At 38.2% G+C, this 26,043-nt stretch overlaps 1 protein-coding gene across 1 annotated transcript in view; it reads right to left on the reverse strand.

The window, feature by feature from the left end:
• tspan33b (tetraspanin 33b) overlaps nt 1–25,517 on the reverse strand; it is a 31,967-nt gene extending 6,450 nt beyond the window's left edge. The window contains exons 1-4 of the mRNA XM_087796948.1: nt 25,401–25,517; nt 9,049–9,106; nt 8,657–8,784; nt 8,511–8,585 (exon numbers count right to left, since the gene is read on the reverse strand). Of these exons, the coding sequence (XP_087653074.1) occupies nt 8,511–8,585; nt 8,657–8,784; nt 9,049–9,106; nt 25,401–25,463 (324 nt within the window). The 5' untranslated portion in view covers nt 25,464–25,517. The remainder of the gene's footprint in view (nt 1–8,510; nt 8,586–8,656; nt 8,785–9,048; nt 9,107–25,400) is intronic.
• Nucleotides 25,518–26,043: the final 526 nt, after the last annotated feature.

The raw sequence follows: 26,043 nt of genomic DNA on the forward strand, positions 1-26,043 counted from the left end.
TATTGAAAGCTAAGCACCGGACGGGTGGAGACGCAGGAGGCGCCTGGTGTTGGAATACCAGGAAGAGCTGAAGGATTTCACAAGCAATCCATTCATGCGTCAGAGATCGATACTAACTACACACACTAACCTCACACTGTGTGTGTCTGCGGTGAGTTTCATCGCCGGTGGATGTAATTACGCTGATGTCACGTTTTTCACTCAAGTCGCATCAACGCGGACGAAGAATATCGAAGTCATTACCGACTAGAAGGAGGCGAAGAAATAAAGACTTCTTACGGCTTCATTATGAACGTCAGTGAAGTGTTCGCCGTGAATGAAGGCCAACAGTTAATCATGACATCAAACACAGGACGTCGTAGACAGGAATGAGTTTTTCAACAGTTTTGAATGTAGCCATTAGCATGCCCTTCATGTCCCTCCATGTGCTCATAAACATTCTACATTTTTAATCACGGCCTTGATCTTAGACTCAGAATCAGCTTTATTTGCCAGTGATGTAAGAACAACACAGGAATTATGCGTCTTAATCTTATGGGTCTTACACTTTTATTCTATAGTACATATTTAGATTGAAAAAAAACATGCTTAAATTCCAACAGTGTCACAAAAATACTTCAAATATTACTATTAATATTTATTTTTTAAAGATATTTTTCTTAATTATTTATAAAATTAGGGTTCTTATACAATAATTAATATACTTTTTAACATAAAAATCCAATTGCTCTCACACAGATTCCTTAAGAGACACCGCAATGAATGAAATCAGGAGGAGCCAAGGTCTCGAGCAGGCAAATTAAATTGCAAAATTTGACTTAATTTTTTTATTACCGTTTTTGGTTTAGTATTTATTAAGCTTAACACAACATAATAGATAATAATAGATAATAACATAATATTGCAAAAATAAAAATATTGTAAAAAAAGAATAAACTAAATTGAATTTTTTTTTTTTATACTGAAGGTAAACTTTACCAACTCATTATTCCTTGTATTTTTAAGATTAAACCTAAAACTATAAATCAGTTTAAAGGAAAGATGGTAATTCCATCGTGATACAGTGTTTTCATTTGGAAAGACCACTAGATGTCACTCTAAGTTTGAACAATGCCCGGTTTCATTGACTTAGTAGATTATAGGTATAGACAATAGAGCAATGAGCGCCATCTAGTGGTCTTTTTGAACAGTCTTCCATTTGCGTCACGACAGCCGCCATATTAAAAATAATTAGGGATCATTATTTCTAGGTGAATCTCTTGCCTGGAGCTGCTATTAAAAGCTAATCTTGTTTCTTTGAAAAGTCAACACGGGACGACTCGCTCGCACCAACACATGTAATGAATGCTAATGGAAGAAATGTATGCTGATGATATGCTGCACTTATAAATTTCATCAGGCTTCCAAATGAACCTTCGCTGAAGGCCCTCGATTGTTCCACTGTTGGCATTGATAAACACTGCGAGCTGGAGCGTGATGCTAGATTGTGTGAGCTCCATGCCCTCCATCCCATCTCCATCGACGTCACACCCTCGGTGTCATTAGTGGCAGAGCCTCCTTCAAGGGATCCGTCGGATCGGAACATTTGGTTCCACTTTGAAGTGCCGGAGCGCTTGAATCATTTAGCGTGGAAGGATGCTGGGAGGCTTGTTAAACTGCTCGGTTTAGCAGCAGGCAGTCTGAGCGCCGAACACAAGGGAGAGACGGATCGACCTGGCCTCATCCGGGAGGACGAGGAGAGTTTCTGCGAGGGGCCCTCGGCTCCTCCGTGGACCCCGAAGGACGGACCAGGACCTCGGGGAGGTTTCTACTCGCTGCACCTCATCAGGCGTTCACGGGCTCAGCTGTGAACTCAAACTACCTCAGGTAGGATTCATCAGTGATGCATGTGAAGCTAAACAAATGCACAACGATGAACGACTTTTCATTCCCTACAACTACAGGGAACATAAAGAGAGTCCAGGTAATGATACCACACACTGAGAGAACTGCCTCATATCTGCAAGATTGACTTCCTTATTTTCAACATCCATCCTTTAAAGACGTCTTTACACCAATAACAAACCACTTTTAACCCTCGTTTTATCTCAGGCCCGATTTGTTTTTGTACGTATCACGGTACAGGAGCAACGATACGATATATTGTGATACTGTAGTAACAAGGATATATTTGTAGTATTGTCGAGTACTTGACTCTGGTGTTGCAGAATTTTCAGACCACATGACTCTTGATGAAGTCGTAACTTCTTTCATTTGTTTTTGAAACCAAAATATATCCAAACATTAAATTTAAAAGCTTCTGGATTCGACTGTATCCTCTCGTCCTCAGGTATTGCTGGCATCTTATCGGGTTTCATTGTTCCTTAAGCTGCGTTGGACGTAATGACTGCTGCCATCATTAGTTTTGAAACCAAAATATGTCCAATCGTCAAATTTAAAAGCTGCTGGAGTCGACTGTATCCTCTCGTCCTCAGTCATCGCCCGGATCTTATCGGGTTTCATTGTTCCTTAAGCTGCGTTGGACGTAATGACTGCTGCCATCATAAGTTTTGAAACCAAAATATGTCCAATCGTCAAATTTAAAAGCTGCTGGAGTCGACTGTATCCTCTTGTCCTCAGTCATTGCCGGGATCTTATCGGGTTTCGTTGTTCCTTTAGCCGAGTTGGACGTTGTGACTGCTGCCATCATTAGTTTTGAAACCAAAATATGTCCAATCGTCAAATTTAAAAGCTGCTGGAGTCGACTGTATCCTCTTGTCCTCAGTCATTGCCGGGATCTTATCGGGTTTCATTGTTCCTTTAGCTGCGTTGGACATTATGACTGCTGCCATCATTAGTTTTGAAACCAAAATATGTCTAAACATCAAATTTAAAAGCTGCTGGAGTCAACTGTATCCTCTCGTCCTCAGTCATCGCCGGGATATTATCGGGTTTCGTTGTTTCTTTAGCTGCGTTGGACGTAATGACTGCTGTCATTATAAGTTTTGAAACCAAAATATGTCTAAACATCAAATTTAAAAGATGCTGGAGTCAACTGTATCCTCTCGTCCTCAGTCATCGCCGGGATCTTATCGGGTTTCGTTGTTCCTTTAGCTGCGTTGGACGTAATGACTGCTGTCATTATAAGTTTGAAACCAAAATATGTCCAAACATCTGTATCCTCTCATCCCCAGTCATCTATGTTACGTTGCAGGATTTCATTGTTCCTTGCAACGCAAAAATGAACAATGAAGGCCGTGAATATCTACATGTTAATTATGAATTAAAAAATAAATAATCGAATAACCTTCTTTTAAACACACTTAATTGAAATCCTCGCAATAAAATAACTATGAGAAAAATACAATTTGATTTGAAAAAAAAAGTCACGATATAGACTGAATATTGATACAATATTGTGGAATTTCTTTTTGCATTATCTTACGCCGCTACTTCTAAACGACCTTCAGCAGAATGGCAAATCAGTGACATGTTCCACTCATGCTGGGAAGATGGAGGACATCTTGCATGCAACAGAGTTTTAGTTCAAGTCGTGTATATATATATATATATATACAACTTCTTCACACTTATCAACAACACATCAGGGATTCTCACAGGAAACCAAGGCAGTCACAACCAAGTTGTGAAAAAAAGTGTAGGAAAAAACACGTATAGTGTCTGATTATCCACAGATGTCATGGTAAGATTTAGTGTTGTATGGGACATATTTCACATTATTTTTTAAAAAAATCATCGATGCAATAACTTTTAATCAAGTTGATCTTTTTTTTTCCAGGTTGCCTTTTAATAAACCATTTCGGGTTTGTTGTTGTTGGAGTTCTGCGCACCTTAACTGGACCTTGATCTGTGTGGTCAAATGTATAATAACTGTTATTTGACGTAAACCTACATCACTTAATGATTTATATTGATTTTCTTGTTATTCAGTCAAAGAAATAGAGGTGTTAGCAAATATTGATTGCAAAATAATTTTCATGATAATAATAATAATAATTTTACAGTAAACATATTTTTAGTTGTTTTTCAATCAGAAATGTATTTCAATAATGTGGTTAAAAGATAAAATAATTAAAAAAATTAATTTACAGCAAACATGGAAATATTCAGTGTAAAACACCGAGCAGTCGCTGGCAACAAGAAAATCCCGCAAGATCCTGTTGGTGACTGAGGACGAGAGGATACAGTCGACTCCAGACCCATGATATTTGGACATATTTTGGTTTCAAAACAAATGAAAGTAGTTACGACGATCCTTGTTCCTACAGTATCACAATATATAGTTGCCAATGTATCATGATACGTATGGTATCGCCGGATTCTTGCTAATACACACCACTACAAAGAAGTCTAGTCTCGAATACAGCCAAATGTAAAAGACCAGAACTGAATCCGTTCAAAACACTTACTTCACTTACTAGTACTCTAAAGATACTTCTTATATATGAATCTTCTGGGGGTGATCAGGAGAGTGCAGGTAGGGTGGAGATGACAATTCAAGTTGATCTATGAGCGATAAATCTGAACCAAGAAGGTAGATACGATGGAAATACTAGGATATAGAATAAAGAACCTCTCGTGGAAGAGGTTTGTGATGACACGAAGCAGGTGAGTGATGATTAAGGTCAGTATTTGCAGTAGAAGTAACTGAATCAGCCCAGATATTGACAATATATTCGCTCCAGACCCGCTCACCGCTCCAATACCGTCGCTCGGATACAATCGCAGGGTCGAAAACTTCTCTTTTATAACGTCACGGATTCCAGCCCTGGATGCCAGAGCCAGGATATAAAGAAGCCAGAATAGATCAGGGGCGATGATGGCCTGCTGTTTTACTGTATGGGCGGATCCCCTCCTGACATTTTTACCGTCCTCCGAGCCACTTCTCCTCAGCAGTGGGCTTGGAGCGAAGACAAAAACACAGTCGGGAATCGCCGCCAGCCGCGCGTCTCATTGTCTGCGCGTGTCTGCCAACTCGCAGCTTTAAATAACTCTCCGTAAATACCCATAATTAATTTGTTCAATCACAGATTCATGAGTCTGATAAATACAAGCACTTCCTGTGAACTCCTTGACTTCCTGCCGCTGACAGAGTTATCATCGACAATTGATGTTTGCACGATTATTCCGTTTTCCTCTTGTCTTTTGTCATCTATTAACTTGCTTATGTTTTCCACGTGGAGGAGATGAGTCAGAGGACACGACCGGAGAAGGGCCGAGCTCGGCTAAATATAACAGCGCTTCGGTGCGAGCGAGAGGGTCTGTGAAGGATCCGTCTTTCGCTTTAGGGAACCTCATCACACGCTTCTTTTTTAGAGCCCGAGAATGTAGCTCAGTGTTGACGCGCGAAGTAAACATGGCGCTACACAGATCTCTCTCCCGCCCTCTCGCTCTGCTGCCTCCCGGCTGGTCACGGCAAGAGGCCGTTCACACTCTCAGTCTGGTTCTGCTCAAGGTTTCTGCCTGTAAAAGGGAGGTTATTCCTCGCCACTGTTGTTCATTGTTGATCAGCTCATGGAACATGTAGTGAAGACACTGTATCATGATACAGTCTTGGTTTCTTAAAAGCCACTAGATGTCACTCTCTGCTTTACATTTTACTCTTATTTACTTCTACAAAAACTTAGTCCTAAATTTATGTACATTATTCCACAAGATTTTTGCTTGAAATGAAATCTCTTCTGTACTGTTGCATTTCTTCTCCGGTGTAATGTTTTTTTAATATTCATTTATTTTGTAATTAATTGTTTTTATTGTTGTTATTGTTTGATTATTTTATTAGTATTTGTATGTATTATCTCATAGTTCTTATTACTATTTAATTGTAAACCTTTTTTTTATTTATTGTATCTTGTGATCTTTTTTGTTAGACTGAAAGAATTAAGGAATACATTTTTGTTTTTGTTTTTGTCTTAATTTTCTTCTTAATTCAATTTAAGTGTTAACAAGACAATTTCAACACTTTTAATTTGAATAAAACATAAAAGAAGAGAAAAACATGTCCCAGCTGATCAACAATGAACAACAGAGGCGAGGAATAACCTCCCTTTTACACATGTTTTTCTCTTCTTTTATGTTTTATTCAAATTAAAAGTGTTGAAATTGTCTTGTTAACACTTAAATTGAATTAAGAAGAAAATTAAGACAAAAACGAACAAAAAAAATGTATTCCTTAATTCTTTCAGTCTAACAAAAAAGATCACAAGATACAATAAATAAATAAAAAGGTTTACAATTAAATAGTAATAAGAACTATGAGATAATACATAAAAAATACTAATAAAAAAATCAAACAATAACAACAATAAAAACAATTAATTACAAAATAAATGAATATTAAAAAAACATTACACCGGAGAAGAAATGCAACAGTACAGAAGAGATTTCATTTCATTGAGAAGCAAAAATCTTGTGGAAATATGTACATAACTTTAGGACTAAGTTTTTGTAGAAGTAAATAATAGTAAAATGTAAAGCAGAGAGTGACATCTAGTGGCTTTTAAGAAACCAAGACTTTATCATGATACAGTGTCTTCACTACATGTTCCATGAGGCCTCATCACTGGTTGGTCCCATTAACTATAGTCAGTGTGAAACGTGTTTTAAAGAGTTTTTTAGACTCGTTTTTGTTTTCCTGCCATCATGGATTTGAGTTCTAACGATTCAACCTTTTTTTTTTTCTTAAAGAGGTCTTGATTTGTTCATGTCGACAAGAAATGCAGAAAAAAAATCTGCTGAACTCACAGGAAGAGCCCGTTGAGAATACAAAAAAAAGCAAATATTTCCCAAAAATGGTGTCAAACCATCTTGAAAGAGAAGTCAAACTCCACCTCAAGTTCCCTCGCCTTAGAAGAGAAACGAGAAAAAGGGTCTCCTTCTCACAGTAGACGTGACGTTCTGTCAGCGAGTCTTCAAACTCGGCTGCTGCTGCTGCGTTTGTGCCTTTTTATTTGGGTTGGGCTGTGTTCCTGAGCCCATCGACAAGACGCTCCCTCGCGGGGCAATCAGCGAGTGAGGATGCTACGCCCTATTAGGCTTTACAGACACTTTAAACATGTTCGCAAATGTCCCCGAGATGATCAAATTGCAGCACTTTAGTGCAGCTCAAGGCTTCTTAAAGCGACGCTGTTGCTCCGAGTGGAACAGTTGCTCCGAGTTACTTTACGGGGATTTGATGCGTTGATTCTGGAAAACTGTCAGGGAGAGCAGAATTCGCTGGTTAAAAATATGACTGCTTCACTTGTTTCTGTCAGTTTAAATACTACTGTTTGAAAGTTTTATAACAAGCTAATAATTATTTGATGACAGAGTTGTAAAAAAAAGAAAGTCAGCTCAGTGAATGGACTATTTTTGTCATGGGCACCACTAATATGTCAATATCATGGTTGAATGTTGCTTAGAAACTAGAATTGGCTTAACTTAAAAGGTTAATTATGTTATATGGACTGAGACATTGATTTTTTTTAAAACTTCATAAAGTTATCTCAAGTTTAAATAACACTATGTAAGAGAAGAGAATGTAGTTTTAGTGGAGCGACAATGTGTAATACGTGTAATAGAAAAACGTTCTTTTAACAGGCAGAAACCTTGAGCAGAACCAGACTCTACAGACAGTATAAAGGTTGAACAGTCAAAGGTCACACAACCTGCTGGGTGGGAGACGAGAGACAGGGATGGAAAGAGAAAAAAGGAAACGGGGGGGAAAGAAAGGTAAAGAAGAGAGAACTAAAAATGTTGGGAGAGTCCTTACTTCCTCTACAGCTCAAGGAACGATAAGATCCAGCAAGATCCGGGCGATGACTGAGGACTAGAGGATACAGTCGACTCCAGCAGCTTTTAAAGCTGATATTTGTATATATTTTGGTTTGAATACAAATTAAGGAAGTTACGACTTTATCAAGAGTCATGTGGTCTGTAAATTCTGCAACACCAGAGTCAAGTACTCGACAATACTACAAATATATCTTTGATCCTACAGTATTGTGAAGTTTCGCATATTCGCACAATATTAATGCAACTTAACTTATTGAAATTATTTTTAATTTCCCTGGGATGAAACAAATATAAGAAACAAAACAAAGTGTTGAAACAGGAAGTGACATACTAGATTAAAACTATCTTGGCGTGACACTGGCCCTGATATGACAAAAACGACATCATGTGACCTTCGCTCAGAAGTTGCCCGGGTAGAAAAAAAAAGGTCACGCTAGTGGTGATGAGGCACGACTCAGAAGGACGCTCACAGATGACTTCGTCGCTCAAGGGTTTTGTCGACCGCTGAGGCGACCCGGGAGACACTTCTGTTTCGAGAACATGTGGTCCGACAGAGCCGGGACCAGATGGAGAGATTATCTCTCTAATCTGGCTCAGTCATGGCTGACCGGGGCGACCATGGAAAGGGAGAAATCTGGACTAAAAATGTTCACTGTGTCGCCTGGATATGGATTAGCTGTTGTTGAAAACTGATGATAGGAGAGTCTTTGAAAACAGGCTTTGTAGGAAACAGATACCTGGTCAGAATAGACAAAGGCCAGGACCGCGATGCCCAGCTGGGTGAGGAAGACCAGGGTGAGGCTGACGGTGAACTAGACAAGAGGACACACTCATTAGAAGAAAGAAAACCAGGCGAGTCTTCAGGTTTTGTCTGACACTTCACCGCTCTCAGGAGGCTTATGTTCTGCCTGAGCGCTCCGATGCAGCCGCAGAAGGTGATGAAGAACACGACCACGCCCACCACCATCAGAACCACCGCCGGGTCGATGAGGAACTTGTCTCGCACAGTGTCTGCAGCACAGAGACAGAGAGGTGATCCCAAATGTTGTTCCTGTCTGTCCTGGCTTTGTTTTCCTGATCCCTGCCCTCCACAGATCTGCCCGGGATTATCGTGCTCACGGAAGTGGAATCGGGGAAGGTGATTGGAGTTAATCCTTTTTTGTTGCCAATCTACTAATGTGAAATTATCACCCGCTGTAATCCAGGTGTAACCCGGGGACAACAACACTCGGTTCTACGAGCTTCTGTCGAAGAAATATTTGGATATTTCCGTACCTGTGGTTTTTTCCACTTTGGCATACACCCCCACGCCGAGGATCAGGAGAGAGAAAACCTGCCAAAGAGAAGACCCGGTGTGAGGCATCTGGTGACTCATTGCAGCGAAGAAAGAAGTCAAGACATGTCAAATACAGGATTTTAAAATAACATATATAGCAGCTTCAGATGTCATTGCTTTTAGAAGTAAACAGTTGTTTTTCTCCTTTGACTTTCACTCAATGATGTGTCATGATTGGTCCTAGTCATGTGTTGATGAGGCTTCATGAAACAGCTGCCGTATCATGATTCAGTGTCTTTATTTTGAGAGGCCACTAGATGTCGCTCTACGTTTGATCTTAAAAATGGCTTTATAACTTTATCTTAACAATCACAAAGAAATACATTTTACTGTTAGTGAATTGGTTATTGTATTAGAAAAACATGCACGAAAAGAGGATATTGAATAATTAAAAAAAACATATATATATATATATTTAATAGCAATATTGAGTAAAATAATCACAATTACAATATTTATAATAATCGTTCAGCCCCACTGTCTTCATGAACCCACCTGTTGGTCCCATTAACCATGGTCAGGGTTTCAGAAAAGTTGAGTAAACCTAATTCAAGTTACCCATTAGTTAAATAAAGAACAGATCAAGTAAGGTTCTTATCATTCACATCAAAATAATAAAAGGTAAGACACACCTGTCAAGAATTGTAGCACTTTCTAAAATATACAGTTATATTTACTTGTTTGTTACTTAACAGCCTTGGGAACAAAAGAAAAAGAAAACCCCCTGCAGCAGCACAAGACTCTGCCAATGAAGTTCATGACAATTTTAAATGATTATTTTTTATTTTTGGCTTTTGTGCCGCAAGGATGAAATGATCTGATTGTTTCACTGTTTGCTTTTCCTGAACATATTTGAGTGCAAGATCCAAGAGTCTTCATTTTCATTATACAGTTTTTGGAAATGTGCTAAAACTAAATGTTAAGACTCCAGAGTAAAATGTTGGGTCAAGGTGACCCGGTGGTCCAAAATCAAATGTCATTGAGGTATCCCTCCCGCCTTGGCTTCCAGAAATACATATGCAGTGGTGGAGGTTGTTCGCCTTGACCCAGAGACAACACAAGGGATACCACAAATGCATTTGTTTTCGGACCTTCGAGTCACCTTGACCCAAAGACAACACAATGATTAAAACAGTACATAGAGGACGGAGTATAAAGTTAAAGATAAGTTAGGCGCATAGCAAAGTGCTTATAGTAGCAAGAGTTCGGTTGTTAGTGGGGGGAGCATCTATAAGATTGCGGCAGCAGCAGTTAGAAGCCATACAAATGGATGTCCTATAGAACACCACCAAAATGTACGCATCTGTTTTTGTTCAGTTATTTTCGGGGGTCTATTAAGTTGACTATGTGCTCCAAGGCTGTTGCAACAGCAGAATATTTTTTTCACCAAAATACTGAACATTCTTAGATTTCCAAACTATAAACAAAACTCATTTCTAACACAATTTTCCTCTGAAAATTCAAGGAAAGCAACTGAAAGACATTTTTCATCACGGTTGACGGCTGCTAACTAACCGTTTCATCTGAACAACAAAGACCACTAGACCACGCTTTTTTTAAATGAATTCTTCAAATGTACATCCAGGTTTGAGGAAAAAAAACTAAATTAAATTTAACGGTTCTGTGGCTCACCATCAACATTTGCTGAAAATTTTAATTGGATTTCGTATTTGGATTGATTCGATTATAAAGTCTTGCTAGTGTCAAAAAACTGTTCCAGTCTCTGATCATTTTGATGCGACTGCATATGTTGGATTATAGAATAAATGGGATTATAGTAACAATCATCATGGCTGCACATTGTGACTGTGGGAAATGTTCAGCCCACGTTACATTACAAGCCTCGCTGCATTTTTATCATCTTATTGTTGGCGTAAAGAGATGACAATCTGAGCTCTGAAATATCTAAATAGCTTTTATCAAAGAGAAAAACTTCAACTCATTTTCCACTTCTCCAGGCTCCTGATAACTCACTGGTCCCACATGTTTTATTTATGCAGGAGACAACGGTGAACTATGAAGATGATCCAGGAGAGACGAGGACAAGGTGATTGAGCCTGAGGAGCTCAGACGACTTTACATCAATTGAGAGTCGACTTTCAAAACATAAGTGAAAACACAAGAAAAGATCCGACTGTGTGGAATATTGAAGAAGGAGAACGTGTCTTGTGGCCACATGTTGTTAGGTGTGGATGAAGGGAAGCAAACCTTCTTTAATGATGCCTCAGAACAGTGACAACACAGCGGCATCCTGCGAGTAATGGTGTTTTCCTCACGATGTTTCTGCTGCCGACCATTTAGGTCTCAACATAAAAGCCAGAATTGTCGCTGTGCTTTCATTGTTGTTGCTTATTACTTTTTTCAACTTCAGTAACAAACGGCTTCACGCAGGTGTCAGCGCCGATCATGGAAGGTTCATGATGGTTCATGGTTCGCTCTCTGATAAAAGACCTGGTGGTTTGTCTCGGCATATCTGAGCAGGTAAAGTGCCTGCTGGTTCAATCACAGCCCCAGATGTTTTTGTGTGTCCATGAGCAAGACACTAATGCTCCGATACTTTAAGTGATACTTTAACTGTGTATCGTTTTTGATTGTTAAAGCGCTTTGTGACCCTGGTCTAGAAAGGTGCTTAACAAATAAATATTACATACTTACTTACTACTTTTATTAAAGCATCTCTCTCTGTGAAGTCCTTTGTTAATTTCGATCCCAGTACAGAAAAAAAGTATATTTGAGTTAATTACTTAAAGGTTTTTTACCTTTTAATAAATCTATATTCAGAATATTCATATTCAATATATTTATATATTGCTGCGCTCAACAGTATTTAAACGTGTAAATTGCATTTTTATACACCTTCAACAAATAAGGCATAGAAGTTAGATGGAAGATAAAATTCTAAATTTTACAAGTGATATTCAAGGCTAGAACAAGTATTAAAACAATATACTTTCTTGTACATTACAAGGTTCAGAGTATATACTTTATAAAATGAACTTCAAGAGGGGTGTATTTCAAAGAATCTTGGGATACAATACATATCACGATGCAGGGGTTAATATACTGCATCTTGTGATACTGTAGTAACAAGGACATATTTGTAGTATTGTCAAGTACTTTACTCTGGTGTTGCAGAATTTACAGACAACACGACTCTTGATGAAGTCGTAACTGCTTTCATTTGTTTTCAAACACAAATATGTCCAAACATCAGCTTTAAAAGCTGCTGAAGTCGACTGTATCCTCTCGTCCTCAGTCATTGCCGATATCTCAAGGTATTTCATTGTTTTTTTAGCTACGGAGGACTTAATGAATATCATGCCATTTAGTGGCCGGAAGTTCAATTGCAACACAAAAATGAACAGACACTTTGAATATTGTATAATATTGTTAATTGTATGAAAAAAATCTAATTTAATTTTATTACATTTAGTATCGATAAACAATTTTTGCGATGTCTCGTCATATCGATATTTTCCAACACCCCTAAAATCTAATAATAACAACCACCATAATAATTAATATTTTCTTGTTAATAGTTAATGAATTATGTGCTTTTGAATATCGATACAGTACTGTCAATAGAAAATATTGTAATATTTAGGTGTATCAATATTTTCTCACATCCATATTTCAAGTAGCTAGTTTTGATGAGGGAGTTTTACACATTACATCATTTTATTTGCTTAAATCATTTACTTTGTTATATGTTATTAAACTCTTTAACCAATTCTTATTTACTGTTCTAAGATTTATTTTATGTTAAATGCTTCCTTTGAAATCACTTTCAGAGGCTTTAACAAAAACTGCTGATGAATGTATATGAAGTATAAAAGATATATAGAGTCGATGGTTATGGTTGTGCCTCGGCTCCATGCCGGGAGGTCGGTCGCCCTCACAACATCATTTCCATTTGAAATTAACGTTTTCTTTCATATTTGGCCGCTTTTTACGCTCTGAAGAGTTTGTACACTCTGCGGGAGCAAATTGCTGCTTTTGAAATGTTTCGCCTCAGTTTAGAAAAAGTGTTTAACAAATAGTTGGCAAACAGAAACTAAACAGCAAAGGTGCAATTTGAACAGGTCTTTCATGGTATCTGAGGAACTGCAAGAACCTGCATCTGGGTCGAACTCTGGCTCCTGTGAGAACTGGGTGGCTCTTTCTTTGTGAGTGTGTGTAGCAGAGACGCACACACACACTCTCACAGCAAATGTATTTCAGTTCAGTTTTCTGGCTTTTCAAAAGGATGAATCAGGCTTTTCCCGGCAGATTGTGTGTGAAGGTGAAAGCTGAGCTGAGCCACAGGGACACGAGGACAAAGGCCTGAAGGATTAGGGCAGCAGCACTCGCTTCTCATCTGCTCTCTGGCAAACAAAGTCAACACAGGCCGGAGCCAGCCTCGCTGCCGGAGTCGCACTTAATGCTGATTGTCTCTAAACACACCGTGAGCAGGTCCGTGTAGGAACAAGGTGAACGAGGATGAAATGGAGGTGTGAAGACTGCGGGGAAGCTTCACGTGTGATTCAGCGGGAGGGGAGTTCTCACCTGGGTGGCCCGGCTCTATGGTCTCCTGGTCAACGAAAAATCATGACAAAATATTTGAACAAGCCAATATGATGTCAGGAGAAGAGGCAGAGATGCATCTTAAAAGACGATGAATGGTGGGAGTTATTGAATCCCAACAAAACATCTGTAGAGTAAAAAAGTCTGCTCCAGGCCGTTAGACAAGTTTTTGGTCTTCATCACTTAAAGCAGCTAAAGGTAGTTTGGGTACCTTAATATTATTTTGTACTAAAATACTTTAATAAAACTTGTGATGACACTCCAACTTAAAACTACCTGAATAACTCGTATACCATGACTTGAGGTGTTTTGTGTGATTTTTATTTTCACTGTAAAAGTTCTTGGGGATGGTAAGTAAGTAAGTAAGTAAGTAAGTAAGTAATATTTATTTATAGTGTGTAGTAGTGATGTGTTGGTGAGGCCTCATGAATACGATATATTCAGCTCATGATACGATATATTCAGCTCATGATACGATATATTCAGCTCATGACACAATTCAATAGGATATATTCATCTCACGATATGATTTGATACGTTAGATTCAGCTCATGATACAATTCAATAAGATATATTCAGCTCATGATACGATATATTCAGCTCATGATACAATTCAATAAGATATTTTCAGTTCATGATACAATTCAATAAGATATATTCAGCTCATGATACGATATATTCAGCTCATATTACAATTCAATAAGATATATTCAGCTCATGATACAATTCAATAAGATATATTCAGCTCATGATACGATATATTCAGCTCATGATACAATTCAATAAGATATTTTCAGTTCATGATACAATTCAATAAGATATATTCAGCTCATGATACGATATATTCAGCTCATATTACAATTCAATAAGATATTTTCAGTTCATGATACAATTCAATAAGATATATTCAGCTCATGATATGATATATTCAGCTCATGATACAATTCAATAAGATATATTCAGCTCATGATACGATATATTCAGCTCATGATACAATTCAATAAGATATTTTCAGTTCATGATACAATTCAATAAGATATATTCAGCTCATGATACGATATATTCAGCTCATGATACAATTCAATAAGATATATTCAGCTCATGATACGATATATTCAGCTCATGATACAATTCAATAAGATATATTCAGTTCATGATACAATTCAATAAGATATATTCAGCTCATGATACGATATATTCAGCTCATGATACAATTCAATAAGATATATTCAGTTCATGATACAATTCAATAAGATATATTCAGTTCATGATACAATTCAATAAGATATATTCAGCTCATGATACGATATATTCAGCTCATGATACAATTCAATACGATATATTCAGCTCATGACACAATTCAATAAGATATTTTCAGTTCATGATACAATTCAATAAGATATATTCAGCTCATGATACGATATATTCAGCTCATGACACAATTCAATAAGATATATTCAGCTCATGATACAATTCAAAGATATATTCATCTCACGATATGATTTGATACGATAGATTTAGCTCCGATACGATAGATTCAGCTTCTGATACGATATATTCACCTCATGATACAATTCAATACGATATATTCAGCTCAAGATACAATACATTTGAATACATCATTTACGCAAGGATTTTAGGAGATACTAAATTTGAGTGATATCTTGTGATTGTTAAAAGCCCTATTGGCACAGGATAAGTATTACCTGGGGACCTCTGATAATTTGTAATAATTACGGAGAATGTCTGAGTTTCAATCCCGTGTGAATGTGCCATGTCTGTGATTAGTAATGTAATAATTCCGCCGCAAATGACCTACTGTAATTCACTAAACACAGACGTCGGGTGATAACACTAGTCCCGTGTGAACCCGAATGTCTGGGTTTGTAATTCTGAATGTCGCATATATGCCACTGCAACGGACTTCTTAGCACTCACAGTTGAGTAAATATTTACTACCGCTGTTTTATTTTGCTTGTTCACTTTATCTTCTCTTAACGAAGAACGCTTGGTTACACTAACTTTCTCTTTTAGTAATTGTGCTCCTTTTTACATCTGTATCTCTAGGTAATGTCAGTAAAAATGACTATTTTACAGCTTATCCCGTGTGAATGCACCTAAAATAAGGCAGAGGAGGGGGGGGTCATTTACAAAACACAGAGGTCCCCAGGTAATACTTAACCCGTGCGACCAGGGCTAATCTTGAAGGATCTCAATGTTCCTTTAGCTGCGGAGGATGTAATGATACACATGGTAGACTCTCTGCTTAATCATATTTGGCTCTAATAATTGAATGAAACCTGCCTTCATTTTCACACAAAATATCATACACTGATGGGATATCAGGGACTGATACAAGGTAAACATTAAAATAACTTTATTAATACCTTTTGTGCTTTTTGTGACTTGTTTTCTTTCAAGTTGTATTAAAGCTCAAATAAAAAAGCTAATAAAGAAAACCCTGTCATTAATGCCAACCGCTTCCTCCTACCCGTGATCCAGATCCTTTCCCTCATTCTCTCCAAAGATTCTATGGGAAGCACTGAAGTAAAACTTGACATATTATGAAGCTACGATGTAGTTTAAAGCATTTTGTTCAATCAGGTATTTTAAAAGTTTAAAGAAACACAACTTAAATAGGTATAAAAGCAATACAATTAAAATAAAAGTACACTTATTAAAGTCAATTTAAGTTGATCTACGTTTTGGAACTTATTCAACAAGTACAAGTACTTGACATTAAACTCAGATGGTAAATTTTACTAATTTAACCCTCACTTTCATATACAAAATGGCCAAAGGAACGACGCAAATATGGAATTCTAAATATTGGAAATGGTTTATCGAGGGAGTCTGACATGGTCAACAATAATTAAAAATGTTATTACAACTTTATTTTTCGAGTGATTTGAGGAACGAAAAACAAATACAATAATGGGGGAAGTTTTCTATTCTCCTAAACTTTAGTTCAAACATCAACATGCTTTAATTTTAATATCTTCCGCTGTCATATAATAATGATATTCAGCCAATTTTCTTTTACTTCCACACTAAACTCGGCCATTTGAAGAGGATATCCTGCTGTTTGTAAGTGTAGCGTTTGATTTATCAGCCTTTTGTTTCCTGTGCAGCAGATAAAGATTCATTATGGAGCCGTTTTGAGCAAGAGAAGATGTTTCCCGTTTGATTCAGAGCTTTACTGTGTTCTTGCATAATTGCACCTTAAATTAATGTGGACGCATGAATATATACTTTATTGTGTGATCTCACGCCCGCTTCTCATTGCTCAGGGAGCGTTTGATTTACTCCGTCTCATTTATTTGGCAAGGATTGAGATTCCTCTTTTTATATTTATATAGCATGTGATCACAAGAATTGAGTAATGCAAGAAGAGAAGCATAAAAACCCTCCTACTGTGAAACACTGGTGTGTTAAATCTCTGCCCAAAGCTGCAATCATCTCTCGTCGTTTATCACAATATAACGCTTCCTCCTTTAACATATACTCTTTAATCCATTACTTCATACAACAACTCATTAATTATACAGTCTTGCTTTACATTTCTTTTCATTTTAACTACATTATAACAACATCATCACAACTATTTACCATTTAAAAGGTAAAGATTTTCATCTAGGAAATGTTTTTTTCTCTGTAAAATGGACTTCTATGCTATTGAATACACCGTAGCTGGTCCTACGTTATTGAACGCACCACATTCCTCTGTGTCAATTGATGTTTTAAAAACAAAATTATAAAATTGTAAGTAAGTAAGTAAGTAAGTAATATTTATTTATATAGTGCTTTTCGAGACCAGGGTCACAAAGCGCTTAGACAATCAAAACAATACTCAAAAAAGTACATACTTTAAAGATCAAGATAATACTGAGAACAACACAGGAGTTCGAGAAATTCAAGGAAAAGCCTGAACAAATAGAAACGTCTTAAGGTGTTTCTTAAAGGAGTCAGTAGATCCATCAAGTGCAAAGAGAGAGGAAGATCGTTCCAAAGCTTAGGAGCAACAGCCTGAAAAGATTTCTCTCCTCTGGTCCTGAACCGTGTGCGAGGAACCATAAGTAGATTCTGATCCACAGACCTCAGAGCCCCAGCTGGGGTGTAAGGCTGGATCAGATCAGTGATGGAAGGAGGAGCCTGACCATGAATAGATCTGAAAGTAAGAACCAGAATTTTAAAGTTGATCCTGAAAGAAACTGGAAGCCAGTGAAGAGTTTTAAGGATCGGAGAAATGTAATCGTCTTGTTTTATTTAATCTTAATGATTGTAGCATCGTTTTTTTTTTTTTAAATAAAATAGTTTTCATTTGTCAGGACCATCTTTTACATCTCGTCTAGTTTTCCTGACATGGTTTTTCACTTCACAGGTGTGTCTGGTCTGGTTTACTCTGTGGAATTTCTTGAGTTTTGAATGAAGTTGTAGCCATTAGTTGAATTTTGCAGTCGGTTTTTTAAGTCGGGTTGAAACACAGCCAGCAGCCTTATTGGAAAACTGTTCAAATTCATATTATGACAAGAACCGATCAGCTAAATTAAGAGAAACCAATGACCATCATTACTTTAAGAAACAAGAAATTAATGAATGAGTCCGTTAGAAAAAACTTCAAACTTTTGACCCTTATTGTATGGGCCAATGATAGGGTATTCATAGTTCTTTTATGATATAGATAAATTCTGCAAGATACTGGAGAAGTCTAGGGATGAGAGGATACAGATGTTTGGACATATTTTGGTTTCAAAACAAATGAAAGCAGTAATGTCAGCCTTTGTGGTCTGTAAATTCTGCAACAGCAGAGTCAAGTACTCAACAATACTACAAATATATCTATTCTTACTGAAGTGTCTTTAGTCTCCAAAATATGATCGTATTTAATAGCAGCCGCAGGAATGACAGGAGACTGGAACTTTGGTGAGCAGCTGTTTAGTGCAGCTTCATTCATTTAATGCCGTCACCACATACCATACAGTGCTTGTAATACGGTAGCTCATTAGGGACAAAAACTGTAATACACAACATATTCCCCCCCTTTAACTTTTGAAAGCTCCCTTATGAAAACAAAACAATAATATATCAGTCCTTCTGGACTTCTGTGAACCTCGATCCCCATCTACCAAATATTTATCAAACAGATATAAGTGTATATAATGTATATATACAAACCTACCTCAACAGAAAGAGGGTGGACTACCTCAATCTGGACTGAACCTAAGGGGATTATTCTGCCCCAGAGTAATGGTTTAGTCAGTACCTTAATATGTCAGTCGATCTGTTCCTTCTTGGATGATCGCGACGTGTACATGACCCATTTGGAGTGTCTTTTGGTGAAGATGACTGTAATCCGGGGATGGAAGTCACATCAGGAGTGGACACCTGAGTGGAGGGAGGTGTAATTGGAACCCCAGACATTTCAGCAGACTTCTCATGGACAACCTCCGATGGATAAGGCTCACAGCGGATCTCCGGCTCGATAACAGGTGATGAAAATAGTGTCATCACTGAACCCATTTGAGTGAAGAAGTTGATCGACGTGTCTTTTCCAGATGAGATGGTCGCTGGTTTCAACAGAGTACGAAACGGGACCAGTGGCTGGTTTCCACCTAACACCTCCAGTATAGTTCCTGGCAAACACTTTCTCACATGTAAATGTTCGGAACTTTGCTCTGAGTCTTCTTTCCATCTTAGATCTTTGTTGAAGATGGACAATTTATTTGGTCTTTTGAGTTCTCAGTAAGTCAAGTTGAGTGCATAGTTGTCTCCTGAACATAGCAGCGGCTGGAGAAACCTTTGTTGTTGACCTTTTACTGTTGGATGCCTTGAGTGCATGCTTCAAGGTTTGTACAAATCTCTCAGCAAGTCTGTTTGTATCCGGGTGATAAGGAGCACACTTAATGTGCTGGATACCGTTTTGTGCCGTAAACGTGTTGAACTCTTCTGACACCGGCTGAGGCCCATTATCGCTCACCAGTTGTTGTGGCCAAAACGGCTGAAAATTGTCCTCAACACTTCAACGGTTCTCTCTGAGGAAGTGCTCATCACTTCATCACTGCAACTTCGGGCCATTTGCTATGAGCTTCAACTACCACCAAGAACATACGGTTCTCCACTGGTCCAGCAAAGTCAATATGAACTCGTTGCCACGGTTCTTCGGGCCAGACCCACGTATGTAATGGAGCCATCTGAGGCTGGTTCCTCAGCTGTTGACAGTCCAAACAAGACCTTGCTTTCTCCTCAATAGCAGTATCTAACCCAGGCCACCAGAAGTAGCTACGTGGAATTTCCTTCATTCCAACCACACCAAAATGTCCAGAATGAAGTTGAGTCAGCAGGACCATCTCTCTTAAAATTGGCGAAATGATGACCCAATTACCCCACGATAAACACCCAGACTGAACTGAAAGCTCATTTTGTCTCACCAAATAAGGTTGGGTTCATTACTCCTCCTCTACCACTAGTCACAATGTCCATAACCTCAGGCAAAATGGGATCAGTGCGTGTGTTTTTCTTCACATGTGCTGATGTTATTGGGTTAGTAATCACCTCTTTCAAATAAAAAATCTCTGCTTTTGAGTGCTCAGAGTGTGTAACAGGCAATGGAAGTCTTGAAAGGTCGTCAGCATTTTGGTGCTGATCTGACTTCCGATACTTTATCTCATACTGCTGGGCTGACAGCAGCAGTGCCCATCGTACCATAGACCCAAAATAGAGGTAAGTGGTCGATGATCTGTCAGTAGAGTTACATTTCAACCAAACAAATACTGATGGAATTTCTTGATTCCAAAAACAATGGATAGTGCTTCGTGCTCGATTTGTTCAAAATTGATCTCAGCCTTGCTTAGTGTCCTCAACGCAAAAGCAACGGGTCTTTCTTCACCCGATGGCATAATTTGAGACACCACTGCCCCATAAGGTGATGCATCACACGCTAGTTGAAGAGGCAATTTCGGATCAAAATGCAGGAGTATGTTTGACTTTGCAAAGTTTTTCTTTATCTCTTTAAAAGCTTTTTCAAATTTTACTGTCCACTCCCACTTGGTCGTTTTGTTTAAAAAGTTTGTGGAGTGGCTTCAACTTACTTTTTTTTATCATAATAAGTCATCAAACCAAGGAAAGATCTTAACTGACTCACATTAATTGGCGCTGGAGCATCCACGATAACCTTCATTTTTAATGGTGACTTTTGGAGTCCTGTGCTGTCGATTATATGACCCAGGTACTCGACAGAAGTTTGGAAAAACTTGCATTTATCTTTCCTCACCTTCAGCCCATAGTCTTCTAGTCGTTTCAGTGTTGCCTCCAGATTTTGCAAATGTGTCAGATCATCTTTTCTTGTGGTGAGCAGATCATCCAGGTAAGACTGCACGCCTGGAAGACCACTCAACATCTGGTCCATAGCACTTTGGAATAATGCTGGAGCAGATGTAAGTAAGTAAGTAATTTTTATTTGTATAGCGCTTTTCCAGACCAGGGTCACAAAACGCTTAAACAATCAAAACAATATTCAATAAAATATATACTTTAAAGGTCAAGATAAAACTGATAACACAACAGGAGTTCCAGAAAATCAAGGAAAAGCCTGAACAAATAAAAACGTCTTAAGATGTTTCTTAAAGGAGTCAGTAGATCCATCAAACACAGAGGGAGAGGAAGATTGGAGCAACAGTCTGGAAGGATTTCTCTCCTCTGGTCCTGAACCGTGTGCGTGGAACCATCAGTAGATTCTGATCCACAGACCTCAGAGCCCGAGCTGGGGTGTAAGGCTGGATCAGATCACTGATGTAAGGAGGAGCCTGACCATGAATAGCTCTGAAAGTAAGAACCAGAATTTTAAAGTTGATGTGATTGACAAAAGAAGTCACTGATATCGATACAATCCTTTTTGAGTCACAATAGTTAATAATTCTTGTGAATCAGGCTCTACCTGCAACTGAAGATATGCTTGAGACAAATCTATCTTGAAGAATTTTTTTCCTTCAGCCAAGTTTGAAAAAATGTCTTCAATGAGAGGTATCGGGTACTTAACTGTTGTCAACACTGGGTTTACAGTCACTTTAAAATCCCCACAAATTCTTAAAGTTTAATCCTTTTTCATCACTGGAACAATAGGTGTAGCCCATTCACTTGTGCTGACTTTTTTCAAAACCCCACACTTCACTAACCTCTCTTAGTCAACTTTTGGTTTAATGGCGTAGGGTACAGGTCTGGCCTTGAGACATTTAGGTAGGCTTCCTGGCTTAACTGTTAGTTTGACCTTAATATCTTTCATGCTACCCAGTTCACCCCCAAATACTTAGGATGCTTTCTCAAAATTTCCTGTAGAGAACCCGTTTCTCCCTCGCTACAAATAAATACTTCTCGCCAGTCCAGCTTAACCTGCGACCTAGTAAAGCTTGGCAGTCTCCTGCAATAAAGTACAGTGGGAGTGTCTCTCTTTGTTTGTTGTACATTACATTACATTCACAGCTCCTAACACTGGAACAGTCTCACCAGTGTATTTTCTCAACTTGAGCTCGGTCTCACGGAGAGGAAGGTGCTGTAGCTTCTTCTTGTTAACCGTTTCTGATACCATAGAAACACGTGTACCTGTGTCCACCTGCATACGAACTGATTTGTTCTCTAGTAGTGGTGTGACCCAGTATCCTTCATCATCATTGTTTATGATAGATAAAATGTGCACAGTATCATCGTCTGACTCATATTCATCATATTCCTGTTCCATCTTATTCACACGTTTCTTTTTGTTCTTGTAAAATCCTCTCTTCTTATCATTCGGTTGTTTAAATATATTATTCCTGCAGGCACCGTTCAATGAGGCCTTTTTTTAACCACAATTTCTACAGTCCAAGTCTTTAAACAAAACACTGATGCCTGATGCCCTGATCTTCCACAGCGGTAACATGGCTGACCAGGTGCCATTTTTTGTGCACAGCCTTGTTTAAGCTTGTGTACTTGGATGGATGAACTTAGCTGATGAGCTTCTCTTGCAGCCATTTCCATTGACGTACTGATCGCAATAGCTTTGTCCAATCTCAAGTTAGCTTCAGTCGACAACCTCTTTTGAATGGCCAGCGTAGACCACACAGTGTCCCAGATGGTATCATTGAGTGAAAGTCCAAACTCACAATGCTCTGCAGCCGCAGGAATGACAGGAGACCGGAACTTTGTTGAGCAGCTGTTTAGTGCAGCTTCATTCATTTAATGCAGTCACCACATACCATACAGGGCTTTAAATACGGTAGCTCATTAGGGGCAAAAACAATACACAACACCTACTGTATTGCAATATACAGTATTGTTACTAATACACACCCCTAGAAGTCATAAAACCAGGTAAATGTAGCCTTTCAAACACAATATTATTTGTGTAGTCATCCATGCTATTCAGAGAAGTGAATTAAAAAGTATGAATTACATCCAATGATTCGCTCTTATAAACTTCAAATGCACTCGTAGCTCAAGTAAAGCTCATGTTTTTTCAACATTATGCTGAATGTTGCCCTTGAGCCTGGCGTGCAACAGCCCAGCTCTCTTCCTTATTTACCATCAACTGTAAATTATTCGGCTGTGTGAATCTAAATTATAACGAAACAAAATTAGATTTGGAAACAAAATTGCAGCACGGATCATTTCCTCAACTCTGTCTGTCACAGCAGCTTGTTGTTGCCGAGGATGAGGGACAAATTCCTCTCATATGAAACGATTGTGTAGCTGTGTTGTATTACCAGATGTCTCTCTCAGGGCATCCAACACAACTGAGCTTGTTTATAGAAATGTATACACATGTCAGAGCGGAGCAATGAAGCCCACTACTCATCTGTGATATTACAATCCTGTGACACGGAACAGCAGCGAGCGAGCACTCGCCAGATGTCTAACAGCTCAATGTACCCAAATGATTCCACGACGATGAACCAGGCACTGTTTGCTGCAGTGAAATGTGGCAAATCAGTAAACAAGTGGTGGAAAAGCCCTGAGGTTCTCTCAAATTAAACCTTTTCTAAGATTTATTTTTCCAACGTGACATCCTACAAGCTATTTCAGATGTTTATATATGACTTTATGTCACATATACGCCACAGTATACTGTAAGAAAACACAGAAGCTGAGGAAAACTAAGAACCAAACAACAAAACGAGAGCTCAATCTGTATTTTAATAAACTTTGTTGATAAATAAATCTACCAATCGAACAATTATTGAGTGATGGCGATCAATTTTTTTAACCTGTTGCGATGCAAGTTTGAAGGTCATGACATATTCCGTTCATACAGTAGGGCTGAAGATAAGGAGAGAAGATGGAGTGGACACCGTTTATTTCTTTCGTTTCTCAATTTGTGCAGACGCTTAACAACAAGTGTGCTGCCCTGCACATCAATTTTCCCCAACATTATTCTTACAGAAGAGACACAGGATGTTACAGTTGTGTAACCAAGTGTTTTTGTGTGGGGAAACAACAAGGCTTGAACTTAGTTTGTATCTGTGCAGCGCGCATGTCTTCTTCACTCTCGTCATGTTGAACCCCCAACAACAACAAACTCCATCTACTTTCTTTTCAACCTCTTTAAAATAAAACAGCGGAAGTAAATATTAACACAATGGCGAGTGCCTAGAAGTGCCTTACAGTGGCGTATATGCAGCATTCAGAATTACAAACACGGACAGTCAGATTCACACAGGATAAGTGTTATCACCCGACGTCTGTGTTTAGTGAATTACAGTAGGTAATTTTCGGCGGAATTATTACATTACTAATCACAGACATGGCGGATTCGCACAGGATTAAAACTCAGACATTCTCAATTACTACAAATTACCAGAGGTCCCCAGGTAATACTTATCCTGTGGGAATAGGGCTTTAGACTGTACTTTTAAAGCTAACTCCCAGGAAATAGCCTCCATTTGTCTTTCAAATGGCAAAAATCCCCCCCAACTCCATCCTGTTCCATTTTCTGGGGAGAACACTGAGTATTGATAAAATATATCCCCATATACACGACCACACACAAATGACAAAACAACAAACATGTTCAGGAGCGTAGGAATTATGAGCTTCAGACAGCAAACAATCGAAATAATTTCGATTCAAATACAAATCCACTCATTCTGTCATAATATATATGTATATTTTTTTTTCAAATTTTAACTTAAGTTTAACTTTAGAGCATAATAATAATAAAAATAAAGAACATACTTGTGTGTTACAAGTTGTATACATTGGTATTAAAAAAAACAATATTCAAAAGTAAATGTTTGTGCGTGTGAAGGTTGTTTTTTTATTATAATGTAGAGATAACTGCTCTTTAAGCAGGCTGGTTAAAGTTTGCTTAAGTGACAAGAAACATATTTAAAAGTTAGGATTTTGTTGATTTTTTACCAATAGCTTTTATAATATTTTTTTAAAGTGTTCAGCTAGTCAGAGAAAAAAGGTTTTTTCCTGCAATTGTTTCTGATGAGATCAAAGTAACTTGTGAGTGACAAAAGTCAAATGCAAAATATTTTTTCACAATTTGTTGGATTTGACATCAACACCTTCTGTTCCATTGAGCTAAAAATAATAGGATTTATCCTTTTTTATTTTTTTTTTACAATTGCTAAAAAATAATGTTGTAGGGGTAAAAAAAAGTGTAATTGGAAATGAGCTGCTCTGAGTGAATATTTCCTCACGTTTGACTCGTCCACAAGAACAAGGTGTCGTGTCACATGCAGAAACTACTCACCCAAAACAAAAAGCTGCAGAAGAAGAGCACATATTGGATCGCTGGGTTGACATAAGAGTACATCCCTGTGTTCGCAACAGTTTTGAACCCAAACAAAAACCTGGTTTTACCCCAGAAAAACAGAATCAGATCAACCCGGAGGGGGAGAGAAGGAGTTGTGTCGGGCTCAGGCTTTCTAAAAAAAGACATGCGTGTGTGTGTGGGGGGGTGGGGGGTAGCAATGGTTTAATGGCGAGCCCCTCAGGGTCAGATTACACTGAAAAAGTGTTTCTGTTTGTGAAAGATTCTGAGGAGCTTCGAGGAGAAAAGGTGAAAATATGGCAAGATAGATTAATATTGTTAATTATTAGTCTATTTTTAATCAAATTACCAACAAAAGTGTCCATAAATACAAAGGCAGAATGTATTTAGATGTGAAACTATTGATGGATTGACACCAGTCACACAGGGAGGAAATCACAAGGAATTTGTCAACTTCAAGTGTCCTTGACTCGTCTACAAAAACAACTTCAAAGCTTCTTCCTCGAGTGATTTGGCAAGTTTTGTCTGCACAACAAAAGACATCTCTACCTGTGAGAATTCTTGGCCAATTTAATTAAACACCAATTGTCTGTCGTAGAAGATGTTTCTACATCATCTTTCA

Source organism: Callionymus lyra, chromosome 8 (genome assembly GCF_982586985.1).
Source record: "Callionymus lyra chromosome 8, fCalLyr1.hap1.1, whole genome shotgun sequence".
Taxonomy (NCBI): domain Eukaryota; kingdom Metazoa; phylum Chordata; class Actinopteri; order Syngnathiformes; family Callionymidae; genus Callionymus; species Callionymus lyra.